Source organism: Leptinotarsa decemlineata, unplaced genomic scaffold (genome assembly GCF_025532065.1).
Source record: "Leptinotarsa decemlineata unplaced genomic scaffold, Ldec_3_MD MMD2_tig00026307_RagTag_RagTag, whole genome shotgun sequence".
Classification (NCBI taxonomy): Eukaryota; Metazoa; Arthropoda; class Insecta; order Coleoptera; family Chrysomelidae; genus Leptinotarsa; species Leptinotarsa decemlineata.
The window spans coordinates 7,892,514-7,913,104 of NW_027412681.1; the positions used below are offsets into that span (position 1 = coordinate 7,892,514).

Sequence of the window (20,591 nt, forward strand, 5' to 3'; positions counted from 1 at the left end):
GAAGATTGAAGGTGATTGACAATGTTTCATGATGAATTTCACTAGTTCGGACTTCCATTGTCTACTATATAAAATGATTTGAAATCCCTGAAACAACTAAAAAAGAATAATTAAAAATGAATAGCTGAAAATAACAATTATATTATGCAAAATAAATAAAAAAAAGAATTGAAAATGAATAGCTGTAAATAACAATTATATTAAGCAAAATAAACCTGAAATGAGATAATAATGAAATAAAATACAAGTAAAAATAGAATAATTGAATAAATGAAAAATAAAGAAATGAAAAAAGAAAATAAAAATAAAAAGTGGAGAGGTTCCAAGTCACGTTAGTTCACGACGTTACGATTGTTAGTATCTACAATCGTCTTCGGGTGATGACTGGACTGATTCCTCCGAGAGATGACTATTCATAGGTCGTTCGAGTGCTTTCACTTATCCCCGCTTTCCATTTTCCGCTTTACTGGTTCCGTGGGAGATGACCGATATGGCGGGAGTTGGCCATTTTCCGCTTGATGATATTTTTCCATATGTTGCGTATTTCTACGCTGGCTTGGCTGAATACGTTGTTGGACAACATGTATGCGGCTTCCTTGAATTTTCTCCCAAACCAATGTTCCTCTCTGTGCAAGATCTCAGTTTGGGACCACTCGATGTTGGGTTGATGGGTCCAAACATGGTCTGCTATTCCTGATTTGCTGGTTTCCCCTAGCTGTATGTGTTTCTTGTGCTTGACAATGCGAACACTCAATGGCCTCTTAGTTTCACCAATATAGGATTTTCCGCACTCACAGGGTATCCGGTAAATGCAATTCTTGAAATCGCAGTCCGCGTTTGGTGGCCTGGTTTTCGTTAGGATGCTACGGATAGTGTTACCGGATCTGAAGCAGGTTCTGATGTTGTACTTGGAACCAATTCTTCTTATCCTCTCCGATAATCCTCTGATGTAGGAAAGTGCAAGCACTGGTTGTAACGGCTTCTCTTCCTTGCGAAGCTCCTGCTGTCTTTCAGCCAAAGTCTTTTCTACCATCGCTTTGGAGTAGCCATTCCGTTGAAGATCATTTTTGATGATGTCCATTTCCTTCTCGAGACCTTTCTTCGTATTACAGAGCCCAAAAGCACGGTCTACTAGAGTCTTAATGATTCCTCTTTTAGTCGATTGATGGTGGTTGGATTCGAGGTTCAGATACTGTCCCGTATGAGTGGGTTTTCGGTATACAGATGTTTCCCACTTAGTGTCGGTCCTCTTCACCAAAACGTCTAAGAATGGCAATTCGTTGTGGATTTCCTTCTCCATTGTGAAAGTGATGGAAGGTCTCACGCTGTTGATGTGTTTCAGGAAGGCCATGGTTCCATATTATGAAGGTGTCGTCAACATATCTCAACCAGACTCGAGGTTTCTTGTGGGCTTCTTCAATGGCCAGTGGCCAGCATCCTAGTAATTCCATAATCACTTCTATAGGTAGATTCGTTCCCTCTTTCAGGTTCCCGTCGTCGTATAGCTTTCTCTGTATGATTTGGAGTGCTTCTTCGACCGGAACGTTGGTGTAAAAGCTTTCCACGTCGAAACTAATTAGTTGATCTTCCTGTGTAACCTCAATTAATCCTAGTAGTTCGACAAAATGCCTTGAATTCTTCACAAAAGACGATGTTTCTCCTTGTAATGGTTGTATTAAGGGAAGTAAAAATCTAGACAAGTTTTGAGTAGCCGAATCTCCGGAGCTGATGATCGGTATAAGCGAAACATCCTTCTTGTGGATTTTGGGTAGTCCATACAAGTGAGGGGGCTTACTGTGGTGCGGTGTTAGCGATGATCTTTCCTTGTCCGAAAAATAGACTTGGTGTTTTTTCAAGATTTGGTACAACTTCCTTTCGATTGATGCAGTAGGGTCCCGTACGATCTTTGTGTATCGTTCCTTCTGAAGAACCTCTTCGATCTTCTGTTCGTAGAGAACGGTATCCATTACCATAGTAGCGTTCCCTTTATCTGCAGGTAGGATCTTGATGGTGTTGTCTCTACGTAGGCCGTTCAGAGCTCTACGTTCTTCATTGCTGATGTTAGATGTTGGAACTGGTTCTCAATCCAGCTGTTCTCTAAATTTCCATCTGAACTCTTCTGCATCGGTCTGGTCGATAAGGGAACTGGTGGATTCCACTGCAGTAATTATCTCCAAAAGTGGGCACAGATGTTGGCGTAATGGCGAAATAACAGTATTCAACAAGTATTCCTCTATTCCCGTGAGCGGGCGGCAACTCATGTTGATGACGTTGGCGGCTTCATATTCGTCCTGTTTCCGGTCTGTATTTGGGCATTGTTTCCTCACTAACTTCTCCTAGGAGGAATCAGTCCAGTCATCACCCGAAGACGATTGTAGATACTAACAATCGAAACGTCATGAACTAACGTGACTTGGAATTTCTCCACTTTTTATTTTTAATTGCTTTTTTCATTTCTTTATTTTTTATTTATTCAATTTTTCTATTTTTACTTGTATTTTATTTCATCATCATCTCATTTCAGGTTTATTTTGCTTAATATAATTGTTATTTTCAGCTACTCATTTTCAATTCTTCTTTTTTAGTTGTGTCAGGGATTTCAAATCATTTTATATAGTAGACAATGGAAGTCCGAACTAGTGAAATTCATCATGAAACATTGTCAATCACCTTTAAACACCATGATCAATAATCTCAAAATACGACCTAATTGGAAAGTGGAGAAGTTGGCGAGGGTTGACTGGTTTCGATGTTTTTGCCAACGGCATTCCGATCTGAGTCTTAGAAAACCGGAGGCTTGCAGCCTCGGAAGGGCAACGGGTTTTAATGGAGAGACTATCAAAACATTTTTTGAAAATTTGGAAATAGGTAATCCAGCGTAGTCCAACTTTTGCAGATGAAACTCGGATATGCAACTTAGTTGAAACAGGAACGACCACGGTGCAAAAACCCCAGAGAGTCATTGGGCCGGAAGGCCACAAGAACCTGTGCAAAGTCACCAGCGGTGAAAAGAGAACATTATGCACAACTTACTACATTATTAGTGCTGGTGGTCAAGCATTGCCACCTGCCAATATTTTCCCCCATGAAAAAGTCAATAACAAAATGGCTTTTGGGACAACACCTGGAACTCTGGTCCTGACAACATCTTCGGGTTGGATGACCAATGAGCTGTTCGTTGAAGTAATGAGGCATTACATCAAGCACAGCCACAGCACGCTGGATACTCCCAGTATTCTGATAATGGACAACCACGAATCCCACTTAAGTATAGAGACGCTTGACTTGGCAAAAAAATCCCGGGTTACTGTCCTTACACTTCATCCTCATACATCAGCAAGAATGCAGTATTTGGGAGTTTTTGGTCCGTTCAAGAGTTTTACCACAATGCCATGGACTCTTGGTTGATGCGTCATCCAGGTTGCCCAGTTACCATATACGATGTTGGAGAATTGATTGAAATAGCTTTTACAAAATCAATGACCATTTCCAACATAACGAAAGCCTTTCAGAAATCTGGAATATGCCCTTTTTATATATATATTTTCCAGTGATGCTTTCTTGCCCAGCACAGTGACAGATCGACCGGTCCCAGCCAGCCTGATTCCAGTCCAGTCTAATTTTGGCGCAGGTTAGATGGTATCACACGATGATGCTGTTGCTGGACCATCCAATTGCAACATTAATTTTGTATCACCAGAACAATTTACGGCACCATTGAAAGTCAATCCTAGAACCAACAAAAGAAAATCAAGAGAGCTAGAAAAAAGAATCATAGCCACCGACACTCCAGAAAAAAATGGAATAGCAACGGCCAGAGAAGCAATTGAAAGTAGAAAAGAAGTCAAAAAAAGGTGAAGGTCCAAGTTTTGCAAAGTGATTCCGAAACAGACTATGATGAAAGAGTATTGTGTCAAGATTCTGACAATGACAATGATTGGTTCGAAGAAGACGAAACGGAAGTCGAAGAAAACATGTTGACTGAGAAGCGTTTAGAACAACCCTTAGCTCGTCAACCAGAACAAGATGAATTTGTGCGTTTCATTTTGTACAAGAAAGCAAAAGGTTTTCTACATTGCAAAGTTTTTGGATACTTCGAATCATAATATGGAATATTATGTCAGCTTTCTTAAATGTAAATAGCAGCAACAATTTTGTATTCCAGATGTGCCAGGCGTTTGTCAAAGAACAGGATGTAAGATTAATCTTTCGGAATCCAACAATTAGTGGTACAGCTAGGCTACAGTCTTATTATACATTCTCAGTTGATTTTTCCCTATTTAAAATGCATTGATTTTTTATTTTCTTATATTTAATCTCGAAAATGTATTTTTTCTGTTTTTCCATAACATATTCTTTTTGGAAACATATTGTTTTTCTATATTTTCATTTTGAAAATGAGTTGGTTTTTCCATTTTGAAATACGTGCAATAATCTTGGTGACTGTTCCTCTGTTAACTGTAGGCCGATCCACCGTAGACCACCCTTGGTCAACACTGAATCATTGTGCACTAAAAATTGAATATTATTTTTATATTTTACTTGTAATACGACCGATTTTGAATTATTATATTTAGATAAGAGTATAGTCTATGTAACTCCATCCAAAATTTCAATAAACTTTATGTATTATTTTCCGAGATGTGGGTTTGAAAAATTGGTGATCCACTGTCGACCACCCTACCCTACATGAATTATCTCTATTTTTGCACACTCAAAGAAACACAATGTATATTATATCAATTAAGTTCACTTACCAGAAACTTCACCCAAAGAAAATTCTACGGCGATAATAACAAATAATGTGTTAAAAAACATGTTCGAAAGCATATTACCAAATTGACACTAAAATGTTCAGGAAAATATAATGAATTCTTATCAGCTCGTTCAACGATCATAAACTATACGAAATATGATTGTTAAGGCCAAATAATAGCTATTGAAAACTTTCAACACAGATTGAGTAGACTTTTCTTAACACTTATATACTGAGTGAGGTTTTACGGACGTGATTCACTGGGGGTTTGGTTTTCAGATTTGCTGATCGCTGATTTTTTTGAGTAAGAATTTTTCAATGTTTCGCCAACAACATTTTTTTGTCGTTTCAAAGAGTATTGTGGCAACTTCCAAGCTACCGAAAATGCAGATAATCTCCCACCAACATTTTCTTGTTATATTAAAAGAAGTTGTATGAATACATCTATCACGAGTTGGGGAAGGGGGAAAGTGAAGAATTAAATTTTCAAGTGTCTGACCAAAATAGAAGTGAATCTGTTCCATAGTTTTTTTGAAACATTTTCACCAACAGAATCAAATTGCCGTTCCTAAGCTTTCGATACTTATATCCATTACAGAGATTTAGACGAAGCGAAACATAGTTATTTCATGAATATGAAGAACTGAATTTTCCAAACTATCATGTATAGTTTGTTTAAAAATACCAACTTAATAACCTCAACACACATATTTCAATAAATTTTCAGTACCGACTTGTCAAAACATTTCTAGTGAGTATTTTTGTACTATTCAGGAATATAAATGAAAATCACGATGTTTCAACAGCTGATTTAATCATTCAAAACGATTTCTCAATAACAAAGTAACTCAATAAATACCTTACTCAGTAATAATAATATTATTTGACTGAATATGGAGAAAATATTGAATACTTCACCATATTAAGGAGTGAATAACTGCCACTTTACTAGGAACATTTTGAAAAATTTGGACTCTTGTTTCCCTTCTATTCTGAAACTCTAAGAACACTGTTCTTCGAGTCTGTAGTATACTTTCTTCATTTTTCTTTGTTATTCTTATCCAATCCACGTTGTTTCCTAACTTGAGGAACGTATTTGTTCTGCAGCTGAGATGCAGGCATTTCCACAAGGATGTGCATCAAGAATCCACAGGAGAAAGAGAAAATAGCGTCGTAAATGAATGATGTGATCTGAAAAATATTCAATTGTGTAAATTAACCATCCTATATCTCTTGTGGAAATATATTGAAAGGTCTCTGACTTTGTTTTTGTTGTTACTTTCGAAAATTGAAATGCAAATGAATATTCTAAGAAATATATTTTTGTGAGGATGTTCCATTCTGTTTCTTGGATATTAAGCGTTCCACCATCTGAAAAATCAATAATATACAAGAAGCAGCAAGGAAAATGAAGGAAATTTAAATAATGGAATGGACATTATTTTTGTTGAATTCCACGTAATATAATATTAGCTTTCAAAAGTTTTGTCTGTTTTTATGAAACTACTTCAAACTTTTGCCAACGTAACACAGATCAATTAATTCCGTCAGCATGAAAAGTTTGTGTATGGGATTCGATGAAGTCAACGAAGGCCGTGTTAGCCTAGTTTTGATTAGCGAAATTTCTAACGGTGAGAAAGTTATCAAAGTGCCTGAAGAGATGGTGATCGATTGGCGGTAAGTCTGGAAAGTATGGTGGGAGAAGCAGAACTTCGACGCTCAATTCTATGCAAAATTTCCAATTGGTCAGGAATTTGAAATCTCCAATTGAAGATTTTTGAATAGAGCTGATATACAGTGTGTCCGCAGAGTATGGAATAAATTCGATATTTCCAAAACCAGAGGTCGTTTTACAAAAACCTAAAACACGTCGATTTCCAATTTTGATATTCTACATTTTACAACAAAATTTCAATATTCAGGGTGATCCATATTAACGTGATGACGTCATCGGTAATTTTTTTATATGCAACACCATGTATTTGGTATCAGCTTTAGATAATCCGTAACGAGCTGATTCCGAAAAGGTATGATACTTGGGGTCCAACAGATTTAAGTCTTGCGACCTCACTGGCCATTCAATATGTCCACGTCTACCATTCCATCGGTTCGTAAACATTTGGTCTAGATACCTTCGAACATCTGCAGCATAATGTGGAGTCGCACCATCTTGTTGGAACCATAAACTTTCATCCAAAATTCCAGGATTAATTCTACTGGGGAATAAATTAATTGAAGTAGGTCAAGATATCCCCTTAAAAACTGAAGGTATGTTGGCCCGTCTAAAGTACCGTCGAAAAAGTAGAGTCCGATGATCCTGTTACTTACAATACGAGCCCATACATTCACCTTTTGCAGGTATTGTGTATGATACTCACGCATCCAGTAGGGGTTTTCTTTGGCCAGCACCTACAATTCTGACGGTTGACCCCACCATTCAATGTTAAAGTGCCTTCATCAGAAAAAAATATATTTTTTACGAGGAGACGGTCTCAGTGACAGTTATTCATTATGTCTTCACAAAATTCTATTCTTCTATCTGGATCATCCTCGTTTAATTCCTGTAGGGATGCCATTTTTCCAATTTCAATACTTTGTGTACAGTTGTTTTACTGACATCGAAATCACGACTAATGTTACGAACAGAAGTGTGCACATCTTTTTCAAAAGCAAGTAGAACATCTAGTTTTCTATCATCATTTACAGAAGGACGACCTGATTTGCGTGCATTTTCAACTGTACCAGTTTCTCGAAATTTATTTTCAATCTTACTTACTGCTGACTGCGTAATGCGTCTTTCTGTATATTTTTCATTAAATAAGTTACACACTCCCATCTGAGTTCGCGATATGTGTCCATAGCCAATCATCATAAGTATTTCAATTATTTGCTTTACACTTAATTTCATTACTATTTCAAATTAATTCGAAGCAATACTATAGAAAATTCACCAATTAATACAACAACTACTGTTCTATTTAACAGTTACTGAACGTCAATCGAAATAATGACATTTCATAATAACAAAAAAAACTAGCCGCCTAGTTTTTTTAAACTAATAAGAAATACTTGTTAGCACGGTTACTGTCAACTACAGCAAGGACTACAGTTCGAACATTCAAAATAAAGTAATTTATTCATTACTGGATTACTTTCACATTGTTAAATTAATCATTAGAAAAAAATATAAAATAATTAATTAATGTCTACTTTTATTAGATTTATAAATTAATTTTCTAACCGCACATGTTTCAAATTCTGTCCGTTAGACCCCAAGTATCATACCTTTTCAGAATCAGCTCGTTACGGATTATCTAAAACTGACACCAAATGTTGCATTCAAAAAAATTACCAATGACGTCATCACATTAATATGGATCACCCTGTATAATGTGATTTTATTGTAAAATGTAGAATATTAAAATTAAAAATCGACGTGTTTCAGGTTTTTGTAAAACGACCTTTGGTTTTGGAAATATCGAACTTATTCCATACTTTGCGGTTACACTGTATGTACCTATTCATGAGCTCAACATATATCGAGTGGTCCAACGAAAAGTATGCACCTTGCTTTTCTCCTTTTTTCGTGATTTTTACGCAAAAATGCTTGGACAGGTCAATTTTACTTTTGAGGAGGACCCATTTTAGATATATTTTTCTACCTGTGCCTTCAACCCCCTAGCGAGGGTGAGTAACAACCCTAAAATTTTAAATGGAAAGTAGGGTCGAGTGATATATCATTTGAAAGGGCACTAAATTCTCTTTCCAATGATACCTAATTTGTTGTACTTACTTGAATAGTTATAAAAAAAGCAAGAACATTTACTCGATATTTTTGGTGTTAATTAAAATGCTGAAAAAACGGCATTTTTATCATTACTATATTCCTCAATTTCTCTCGTGCGTTTTTTGATTCAAATAACAACAGCAGATAAGTGTACAAAAATAGACAAACGTTCATTGATTCAATTCGGTTGCTTTTGAAATTATTTCAGCTTTACTGTAAAAATGGTTTACTCCATTCCTGAACGAGTTGAAATTGTTAAACTTTATTATCAACATAATAGTTGTGCTAGAATTACTGTTCGCCTCTTTGATAACAGACATCCCGGGAAAAATGTGAATGATTCGTACGTTGCCAAGTTAGTCCAAAAGTTTGTCGATACCGGATCTGTCTGTAATGTAAAACACCAGCCACGGAAACTGATCAGAAATGAAGCAGTGGAAGTCGCTGTTTTGGGACATGTTGAATTGGATCATACTCAAAGTACCCGTCAGCTTGCTGCAGCCTCAGGTGTCTACCGTTCGTCCATAATACGGATATTAAAAGCCTATAAATTTCATCCGTACAAAATTAAATTAGTCAGGAACTCAATTAAGATGATTCTGATAGAAGACTGCAATTTTGTGAACAACTGAGCCAGCTACTAATTGATGATCCGCACCTATCATTCAACACGTGCTTTTCCGATGAGAGTATATTTTTTTTAATGGAGCTGTGAATAGGCATAATTGCCGTTACTGGGATGACAGTAACCCACACTTATTCCGAGAGGTCCATACCCAGTACCCTCAAAAAATCAATGTCTGGTATGGCATATTAGGTAATCCTCTCGTAACAGAAATAATTGAAAATGACCAAAATCATAATGATGATTGGTTTTCAGCAAGATGGAGCACCTCCTCACCGTGTTGCTCCGGTAAGAGAGTTTTTAGATGACCGGTTTCCTGGGCGGTGGATTGGAAGGAGAGGCCCCATCGAATGGCCTGCCAGGTCACCTGATTTATCGCCTTCAGACTTTTTTCTTTGGGGACACTTGAAAAATAAATTTTTTGCTACGCAGCCCGAGTCCATAGAAGATCTTCGCCAACTAATTACAGCAGAGTGCAGAAGTATAACACCTGATTTGCTACAGAATGTTAGGAATACATTTGAACAAATTCTGTATTGTTGTATGGAAGCAAATGGGTCACATTTCCAGCACTTGCTGAAGTAGGATTCTACTAAGTCAATTACACATTTCAAAGTACTGGGTTGTAGTTGTTTTTCTTCATAATACCTACATTTTTGAGTGAAATACAACAAATTAGGTATCAGTGGAAAGATAATTTCGTGCTCTTTCAAATGATATATCATTCGACCTCACTTTCCATTTAAAATTTTAGGGTTGTTACTCACCCTCGCTAGGTGGTTGAAGGCACAGGTAGAAAAATACATCTAAAATGTGTCCCCCTCAGAAGCAAAATTGACCTTTTCGAGCATTTTTGCGTTAAGTTACAAAAAAAAAGAAAATTTTTGTTGGACCACTCTGTATAGCAAAATAACGCCAACGACAGTTCCAACAAACATTGGAGTTTCAATAACAGACAAATAATCATCGTCCCTAATAACAACTATACTGCTGGAAAAATTGAAATCAAATACAATTGTTAGCTCACGTCTGAAACATATGAAACGAAAGCAGAATTACTGAGTAATATATTCAAAGAAAATAATATTACTCAAAGCTTTGGCAACCTGTGAACATTCTGATTAGTGACACAGAAGATAAAAACTCGATGACCAAAAAAGAATAAGAACAGAAAAAAAAATTCATGTTCAACAAATTCAAAATTCAGTGGGGAATAAAATTGAAATGGATTTATTGAGGACCAAAAGGAATCTATATGGGTTAGAGAATTGAATTGTTGGCAATGATAGGAAACATCAACTCTCATTTCAATTGTGAATGTCAATTGATATGGTTATTTTTATGTGGAACTCAAACAAACAAGAAGAATTTCATCAAGATAGGAATATCGCTGATAAAACAGTTTTTTTAAATAATTTATATGATTTGTGAATTTTTCTCCAAGTTGTCCAATCTTGGGGAACCTATGTGACTATTCAATATGAATTACTTTAGCGTTCCTTACCTCCACAACTTCATTTGTACGATGAATATTTTACACGAATGAAGTCAAAATACTTACCAATACGGAATCCGATATATATAGAGGCTGTTTGGCTGTTGCTGTTCTGTAGAACACTATTCCATAATGCACAACATACGTACTATAGGTGAGGTTGCCCAAAATGAGTGCTGGTTTCCATTCACATATTCTTTTGACAATACCTGTAGAGTGGAAGAACTCATAAGAATAAAGTTAACTGAAATTCAATTTTTATTATAGCAATTTCGAAATAGATATTCCGTGAAATACATGATTATCCTCCTAAATTGATCTCACACTTGTGATGACTGATTAGTTCGAGAGAGTTGAAGAAGAAAGGAAATAACAATTCCTATTGAATGCTCTTAGCTACCGAAGCCAGAAAAATCCGCCCTGAAGAGGGGAGCATTAGAAAACCCCTGCTAGGTAAGGCATCACCCCTGGATACAGGAATCCTCTCAAATGACGATCGGAGCAAGAATTGTGTGTGCCGAAAAAAAGAATGACACTGACCGTTATTGACACATAGTATCATGGTACAGTCGTAGAAAATAAATGATGCGAGGTTCTGGACATTCCCCTCACTTCTGAAGCCCTTCATAGATATTAAAGTAACCGAAGAAGCTGACGCTTAGTCTACAGAGAAGATGAACATCGACTTAACAACCCCAACTTTCGGATCAATAGCAAGAACTTCTCAGTTTCTCAACTCTTGGTCCTATCAACAAAACTATTAGGCTAGGTGGTGCAACCAGGAAACTGCTGATGGAACTGCCCTGCACCAAATTTTTGAACAACTAAAGCAGAATCTGCATCAAGCGCTTCTCGAGCAGATCAGCAAACGCTCAAACGATCGTTCACCAGAACCAGAAACGGAAAAGCGCTGCATGGCTTAATTTAAACGTCATCCATAGCTGATTTTCAGATGTCCTTTAAGGTTTGCTGTGGTTATTGAGATGACAATCATGGCTGCCGTTGAGGATGTTCCACAACGAAGCCCACTTGCACCAGAGATTCCAGAGCTGAAAATTTTGGCCTGCAGGATTATCTGGATAGACTAACATTCATTACCAAGCCGAAAATTATATTTCCATTGATATAAGTTGTGATTTATTTGAAGATGATAAGAATGTTGGCATATACGTTTGTTTTGAATATGTGATCCTGAAAACTCATATACTCTTTGCTAATAATCGGAATTAACAGTAACAATTCTTAACGATGAGTTGAATAACGATAATGAAAAGAAACAAAAGATCGAATATTATTGCTGATTATCTATTGGAGACTGGAGAGGTTTTGGTGAAGCAAAATATTTTTATAGCTACGTCAAAAATTGCTGGAGAGTCACAAACTCTTCAGTGATTCATGCTAAAAAGTAGTGGCAGAACACATAGTTCTTTGTTAACATACATACCGATTAATGGTAAGTTACTGAATCGTGAAGTATAAAGTAATAGTTCAATAATATTTTCCACTTACATTTGTTGGAAGTTTGTGCTAACTATTGAATCTCAAACAAATGACACGATATATAGATTCCCTTATGATATTAGATGTAACAGAATTCAAGCTGATATATACCACAGTCGAAAGGAACCATAAATGTTTCGTCTGCCACTGCGGCATACACCTTCAGTGATATAATCGTTGACTGCGAAGTCACTAGTTGATGTTAACATTCATTTACCTCTGTTGTGAAAATAAAGTAAGAATATTTCCATGTCACAATTTTTTTCTATATACTTATCCTTTATATTTCTTCTTCATCTCCCTCTCTCTTTCTCTCTTATGTTTGTTGTCAATCAAATACTCACCCCCTATTCCTTGGGACATTCCTAGAATACCAACTGCTATACCCACAGCGTATAATGGTTTCAGAATACCACTCAAAATGGCACTGACGAATCTTGAATAGTAATGAGAAGAAGCGAGAACTACCGAAACGGGTAATCCTAAGAATGCAAGCCAGCATATTATTTTAGATGACTGAAATAAAAATATTGTCATTGAATTATTTTGTTACTGTACTAATGCAATTCTATTTATAAATTATGATTTGAGAGAAGGAACTACTAAGTAATTATAATTCAACAAGACATTTTTATTTTCTTCTTCATTTCAATAATCATTCGATTAGTAAATCTGGCAATGTTTTCTGAAACGAATTCAAAATGCTCAAAATTATCAGTGATTATGTTTCTGAATAAGTGAGTGCATCATCCAGTTTCAACAACTGGTGAGTAAATTAGTATCAGGTCTGATGATGAGAAGCAAACAGAAGCTCCTTCCTGATGCTGCTCTCAAATTGGCATTTTGTTTTTAAGTTCGTGGGAATACGATTCAAAGACACATAAGTAATTCAATTTTACTCAAAACAAATATAGATGGCTATAAAAAACATCAAAACTGAAAATTAAACTAGATTTCCAAACTCACCTAAGTATATAACATTTGAATAAAAAAATGAAATGATAGAGATAATTTCTGTGGTCTTCGCTGTCTTCAAAAATGAGGTGAATTTTCTTCTTTCTCAAAAAATATTCATTTATCAATTTCTATTTTAATAACCCCAAAGTAGTCCCCCTCAGATATAACACACTAGTGCCGGCGTTTTTTCTAATCTTCGAAACAGTTCTGATATACACTTTCTGGTATGTCCTTGAGCTATCGTGGCGATTCCGTTTTCATCTCCTCAATCATCGCCAACCACCGTCCTTCCATGAGTCTCTTCAATCTTGGGAATAGGATGCCAAATCTGGTGAATACGGTGGCTGACGTACTTTGGTCGTGGCTCTACTGGGCTCTTTCATTGAAACGATTGGTCTTTGGTTTCGAAGTCATAATCATACACCCATGATTCATCACTAGTTATGACCCTTTTGTGTAAATCCTGAGTGATGTCCATTCAACGGTTGTCCAAAATTCCGCAATTTTGGAACGAACTTTGCTGCCGCAGACTCCATGCCCAAAATTCACAAACAATTTGCATAACATGAACCAACCGATATGCCGATATCCTCAGAAACTTCTCTTATAGTGACTAGACGACAAGTTTCTTCACTTTTTCAATATTTTCATCGGTTGTTGACGTGCTGGGGTGTACAGGGCGAGCATCATCATTCAAATATTCTCGACCTTCTGTGAAACACTTGTACCACTTGAAAACATTTTTCTGACTCAGATTACAATCGTCGTATGCCACTGTTATCATTTCTCACGTGAAATTTGATGCAAATTCTTTGATCAATTTTTTCCGATAGCAGAAAATCGCCGAACATGCAAACACTTCCAACTTTCATGGCCCTTACCAACAAACTAAATATATTAAACAGCTGAAAATGTGAACATATGTTTGAGGCGGGTGTACCAACTCGAACAAATGAATAAATTTCCCGCGAAATTTGAATATTCACCTCATTATTTCAACAATCCGTGTATGAATGTCTTCACGAACTATCGTTATATCAAGAGCAGAATCATCTTCAAAGACATAATTTTTTGCAAGCATTAAGTATTCAATTAGTTGGTGAAATTTCTTTCATATTGTTTGGATAATGGTAATAAGTAAGTTCATTCCTGAACTCATGTAAAATTGTTAGTGATCAAATAGGTCATATGACTCAAATTGTCATGCTAATTATGTAGACTTTATTCAGTATAAATATTGTATATCGAAACACCTGTTGTGGTTCAGTGAACTATAATCTGTTATTGTAATACATTATGGATTTCCATCAAGTAGAAGTCAGTAAGCTGTTTCACTAGAAAATGGATGCATTAGTCACTCCATCTTACTAGAGAAAATAGCTCAAATGGGTTCAAATCTCTCACTAACTCAACTCCTACGATCTTATTTGGATCAGAAAATCAATGTTGTTTTTTTATAATGGATTTGCGTCTGCACGATACTTATCACCATCCGGTTTGCCACAAGGCTCCAATCTGGGTCCTCTGATTTTCCTTTTCTTCATAAATGACCTCACCTCCGAGCTTTCGTGTGGCAACTTACTTTTTGTTGACGACTTGAAGATCTTTTCATCTATCACAAGTTAAGAGAGCTGCTCTTATCTCCAGCCTCAATTAGACCTGATAGATAACTGGTGTCAAATCAATGAATTGGCAATGAATGTTGAAAAATGCAAAGGTTGCTCCTTAACACGTTATGCCAAAAGTAATGAGTATTTTTATACTTCCGAGGATGAAATACTCCTTCGCGAAGGAGCTGTCAAAGATCTAGAGGTGACGTTTGACAGCAGGTTGACATTTGTTGGCCACACCAATACTGTCGCGGTATCGGCTAGAAAAATGTTTGTTCTGCGCAACTATAAATAATTCACCAATATTAACACCTTAACCATACTTTATACATATCTCGTTCGCTCCAAGTTAGAGTATGCTACTTTGATTTGGTATCCTCTCTATAATGTACATAAAGAAACCTTGGAAAATGAGTAAAGGCGTTTTCTGAAGTTTCTTGCATTTAGAACTGTAGGTGTGTATCCTGATAGAGGAACTACCTTGAGCTACTACTCGTAGTAGAGATCAGTTTCTATACCCCTTTCACTAGATCCAACCTTGGAAAAGTGTCTCCTATGAATTTGATATGTGAAAATTATAATACCCACTGCACTCAATGCGATATTAATTTAGATCCACTGAAGACCATATTATCCAAAATTGAACAAACCATCATCTGGCTTACTGTCTTCATTTCATGTATTTGTGAAATTATAAAACAACGATGAAAATAAAAACAACAATAAAAATTAATTGGCGCTCCGGGGCGGCTTCATTGATTCCAGTGGCGCATTTGCTTTTTCAACTGCAGGAAAACCCGGAAAATCCTGTAGCACCACATCATCTAACCCCACAGAAAGGGACAACTATAGGCAAATATCTTTGTTATGCTCGATATCTAAATTATTTGAAAAAGTTGTAGCACGTAGGGTTATGGATCATTTGGAATCAAATAGGCTGTTATGTATGTCTCAGCATGGTTTCAGGAAAAATAAATCTATAGAAACAGCTTCCTATCATCTTCTGAATTATATTTACACAGAGATTGATAAAAAAAATTATGTGATCCCACTATTTTTCGATCTATCAAAAGCGTTTGATACAGTATGCGCGGAATTTCTCATAAAAAAACTGTTATTGTTCGGGTTTCCACGAAATATAATAAATTGGATACAATCCTATATGACAAACAGAGAAATGGTTGTGATCTGCAATGGAGTTACATCTGAGTCAAAGACGGTAAAACTCGGGGTGCCACAGGGCTCTGTTCTAGGACCTCTACTGTTTCTTCTCTATGTTAATGATCTTCCTCAACATATAAAGGGAGGCTACGTCACAATGTTTGCTGATGATACAACGATAACCATAGCAGGCAATAATGCTGAGCAACTCATCAGCAAATCTGAACATATTATTGATCAGTTCAGTACCTGGTGCCAAAGAAATAAACTCATTCTAAATACTTCTAAATCGATCAGTGTTAACTTTCACTTCAGAAGAAATATTCCAATTGGTCGACACTCTAGTTATGACATTAAAACTTCTGAAGAAATGAAATTTTTAGGGACGTTCCTAGACGCCAATCTAAATTGGGAAAGGCAGGTGGACTATATATGTGCTAAGTTAAATAGAGCATATTATGCCATAAAACAGCTGAAATCCTGTTTGGATGAAACTGCCTTACTCAGCATATATTATGCCATGGCCTACCCTCATATAAGTCTTAATATTATGGCTTGGGGCAGAGCAAGGGATTTTTCCAGAGTCTTCATAGCACAAAAACGTATCATAAGGCTAATCTTCAATATGGATTTCCGGGATAGCTGCCGGCCAGTCTTTATAGACAAAAAAATATTGACAGCCCCTTCCATCTTCATTTTTAAATGTATTTCATTTGTTAGGCAAAACAATAAATTATATGATAAGACTGCTTCAGATCACAGTCATAATACAAGAAACGGTGATCTTCTAAAAATCCCTCAGCATCTCATGACAAGCTATAAAAAATCCCCTCAGTATAATGCCATTACGTGCTTCAATAAGCTGCCAAATGAAGTTAAAAAAATCACAAGTGACAAGGTATTCCATGATTATGTTAAAACTATGCTTTTAGAAAGAGGCTATTACAGTTACCAAGATTTTTTAATTGACAATCTCACAAACAATCAAATTCACAGTGGACGAAATTTTATTTAGATTAAATTATGTGAATGATGTAAATGTTTAGTTAATTTGAGGGCATCTATGCTTACTTGTATATGTGTGTATATAGGTATGTGTATATATGTGTATATGTGTATATTTAGAGGTGATTCTGTGTTCAATCTCCAACTCTTTTTATCTTTACTAGCCTGTAGTACAACTGACTTACCATATATACCCAAGTGTATCAAAAATGGTGAATAAATATTATTATTATTATTATTATTATTATTATTATCTTGATCTAACAATGTCCTCTCTCTCATAAAACAAAATGTAGGGTGTCTCCAGAGGCTCCAATAGATTCAATACATCGCCAAAACACTCCGTGACACGACTATCGTCAAACTTAAACCAATCCGTTTCGTCTTTGACCAAGGCGTAATAATGACTAGATTCAACGCCAGAACCACAGTGAACAATGACTGCGTGAATATTATGATATATGATATAATATTATCATGTTATTTTCAAATAATGATTTCTCCTATATGTGAATTTATTTCTTAAGACAACTACAGCACTTCGTCAGATGTTCCGTCATGTTTGATGATATCTACCGCAGTTGTAGATGACACATCGGACATGAAAACCCGCAGACGACGGCCAGCAAACCCCGAAAATATCTTAGAAAAGAATGAAAAACTGATTATACTTACGGTATTAACAAAAAAATGTCCATTTTTCCTTTTTGAATATACATATCCAAAACATAAGCCCACCATATATGTAGCCATGTTGGCGTAGTTTGACGAATATATGGCATTGAAATTAAAAGACCTGAATTTATTATTCTTGGAATTCCTGCAAATATAAATATAAAAATTATTCATTTGAAATCTCAGTACATCATGAAGTTATTGAGGTAGGATTTTTGCACCTTGAACATCTATCAACCCAATATCTACTAATTAACTGAAGAGTCTTCGGAATGATATTCATTCGCTGTGATCCCTAAAAAACCCTAACGGGTTACAGTGAAGGTTCGGTACCTGTTTTTGAACCTTCCTGCCAACATCATAAAATACCCAAAATTCATTTTCCCTCAAAAATAGTATGTTATTTGAATCAGGTCTTCACTCAATTGAGAAAAATGTGTCAAGGGCTATCAATATTGAAGTGGATTATTCTTCACAAGAAATTCAAGACCACGATAGCAAAGTATACACTCTGCCTGTCCAATCTTGCACTCTTCAAATGAAGGGTGATTTGAATAGGTGTTAGTTACTTTGGACCTACGTATCTATCTACGGGGTAGGTTGCAACAGTCACTTTGGATCTACTTACCTACCTACCTACAACATAGAATACCCCAAACTCTTTCCCCTCCAAGCAGCATTTCACTTAGTTTCTCAAAGTCTATTATTTCTACTTACTCTGGAGTAATTCTATAAATGAAATCCAAATCATAGATATAAGATATCACAGTCGGTATCAGAATTCCAACAACAACACAGGACCCCAAAATTGTGACGGTATTTCTCTTGAACATCCAGATAATCGACAAAATTATCAGAGACAACACGTAAAGTTGGGTATCAGCTGATAGGTACCATGTAATGAAATGACACTGAAAGAAATTACCATTCATAATGATATTGTGTAGGGTTAAATCAATCATACAATTCAAATTTCAATTATTTTGACAATGGGTGTATTCAAAAAAATCATTGGATAGAAAAGAGGGGATTAATATAAGTCTGATATAACTTCAGACATAGTCGATGGATATTGTTACTTTCGATTGAAAACAAAAATGCCGATATAATTATCCCTACTATTTCAATGTTGATCTACTCTTCTGCAATACCGATATTCAGGAAGATCTGGTGTACATTTGTAACTTATCTCAATTCCAGAGTGTTGGATCCTATAAGGTCTTTCGTTAAGTGTGTGTGAGATATCATCAAAAATTTTCATTCGTTCGAAAAACCGATTGAAATCATTATGTGTGAAATATAACATCGTTCAAATGTCCGTTAGCCTTGAACAGACAACGTGTTACCTTAGGGCTAGTACTAGAATGTCACCAAGATTTAGCCAAAGCCTCGGTAGATAATAATATTATCCTGAGGTGGGTTAAAGGGCACCACAGGAGTGAAGGTAATCGCATTGCCGACTCTTTAGCCAAGGAAGTGGCTGGACTCAGAATTTTAGGACCCAGTGGCACCTACGGCCTGATGACTTCGACAATTGCAGAACTAGCCAAATGTTACATCCATGCTCAATGGGATGGAATCAAAGGATGCAATCTTGCCAGGATTACTTTGGGCGATCCTGTGAAGCTGGCGCCGAAAAAATAGCTGACGATGACCAGGAAAAATCTACGCTTAACAGTAGGATTTCTGACTGGCCACTGTCAACTAAGGAAACACCTCCATAATAAGGGGCTAGTGGACACACCTCTATGCAGGATGTGTGAACAGGAAAATGATACTGTCAGGCATGTCCTATGCGAGTGCATGGAGTTATCGTCAATAAGAGTGTGTGTTCGGCGAGTCTTGGCCTACACATGCCGATATAAAGGAGATGTCTCCCAGTGACCTGTCCACCTTCCTGGAAATGAAAGGATGAACGATGACCTAGGAGGACAACTCCTAGAGAGGATGTGCAATAGGTCAAATGTGGCCTAATTGCTGTGGGCTTACACTCACCCTCCCTACTCTACAGATACAGATGTCCGTCACGGCACTTCTGGGTGGAGCGCCTCCGAAATGTCCAATTTTCCACGACCGATGGCATAGGTTATGTTAACTGTGAGGCCCGCTGTAGCTTGTGGCTCATTCGCATACACCTGGGACAAGAAAAAGTCTAACAGAATTCAATCATGAAATCTCGGTGATCACCAGATCACCAGATCACATCACCTCCACGTGAGATAACCATGCCCTCTAATCGGTCGTGCAGAATATTCAATGTGGCATGAGCTCTGTGGTACGTAGCGCCGTCCTGTTGAAACCATATGTCGTTGATGTCAAGATCATCCAATTCAGGTCAAGAGAATTTGGTAATCATTGACCTACAGTGCTCGCCGTTACCAGTGATGGCCTGGTCAACGTCGTTTTCAAAAAAATGTGAATTGATAAAGCCGCCAGCTCAAATTCCACACCAAACAGTGACTTTTTTGGGATGCATCGGACGGTTTTGGATCTCATGTGTTCAGTGAACACATGTCGTTGTCTATGGTCGTTTACCTTCGGTTCCTGGGTCAGTTAAATTTTGTACGGGTGCAGGCCCAAGTCACGATGTAAAATTCACCAAGTTGTGATCTGCGAAAGGCCGAATTCTTGTGAGCGATGCGAAATATACTGTCTCGTATTCTCCTGCACACGCTCACAGACAGCAGTGATGTTTTCGGGAGATCTTGCGTTTTGTTGACGTACATATACTGGTCGATCATTTACTGAATCAGTGGACTCAAATTCATACACCACATTGCAAATAGTCCTCTTGGTAGGACGATTATGGCGACCGTGAAATGGGTGAAGCGTGAGGTACGTTGCTTAGAAAGAACATCCATTTTCATCAAACAATTTCATCATTTGCAGGTGCTGTTGAATGTTATAACCATCCACGATTATTGCAGATGTAGGTCCAACAAGATGCCGTTATCAATTGTCAAAGTTTGGAAATCCCTGTTGGAAGACACTATAGTTCTCCAGGCACACTAATAAAGTAG

At 36.8% G+C, this 20,591-nt stretch overlaps 2 protein-coding genes across 2 annotated transcripts in view; both read right to left on the reverse strand.

Annotated features, from left to right (window-relative positions):
• Positions 1-4,915, reverse strand: part of LOC111513749 (nose resistant to fluoxetine protein 6) — a 34,691-nt gene extending 29,776 nt beyond the window's left edge. The window contains exon 1 of the mRNA XM_023169974.2: positions 4,758-4,915. Within this exon, the coding sequence (XP_023025742.2) occupies positions 4,758-4,830 (73 nt within the window). The 5' untranslated portion in view covers positions 4,831-4,915. The remainder of the gene's footprint in view (positions 1-4,757) is intronic.
• A 636-nt stretch (positions 4,916-5,551) lies between these two features.
• Positions 5,552-20,591, reverse strand: part of LOC111513750 (O-acyltransferase like protein) — a 36,059-nt gene continuing 21,019 nt past the window's right edge. Inside the window, exons 8-12 of the mRNA XM_074180907.1 lie at positions 18,289-18,482; positions 17,572-17,716; positions 12,508-12,679; positions 10,730-10,872; positions 5,552-5,947 (exon numbers count right to left, since the gene is read on the reverse strand). Coding sequence (XP_074037008.1) covers positions 5,795-5,947; positions 10,730-10,872; positions 12,508-12,679; positions 17,572-17,716; positions 18,289-18,482 — 807 coding nt within the window. The 3' untranslated portion in view covers positions 5,552-5,794. The remainder of the gene's footprint in view (positions 5,948-10,729; positions 10,873-12,507; positions 12,680-17,571; positions 17,717-18,288; positions 18,483-20,591) is intronic.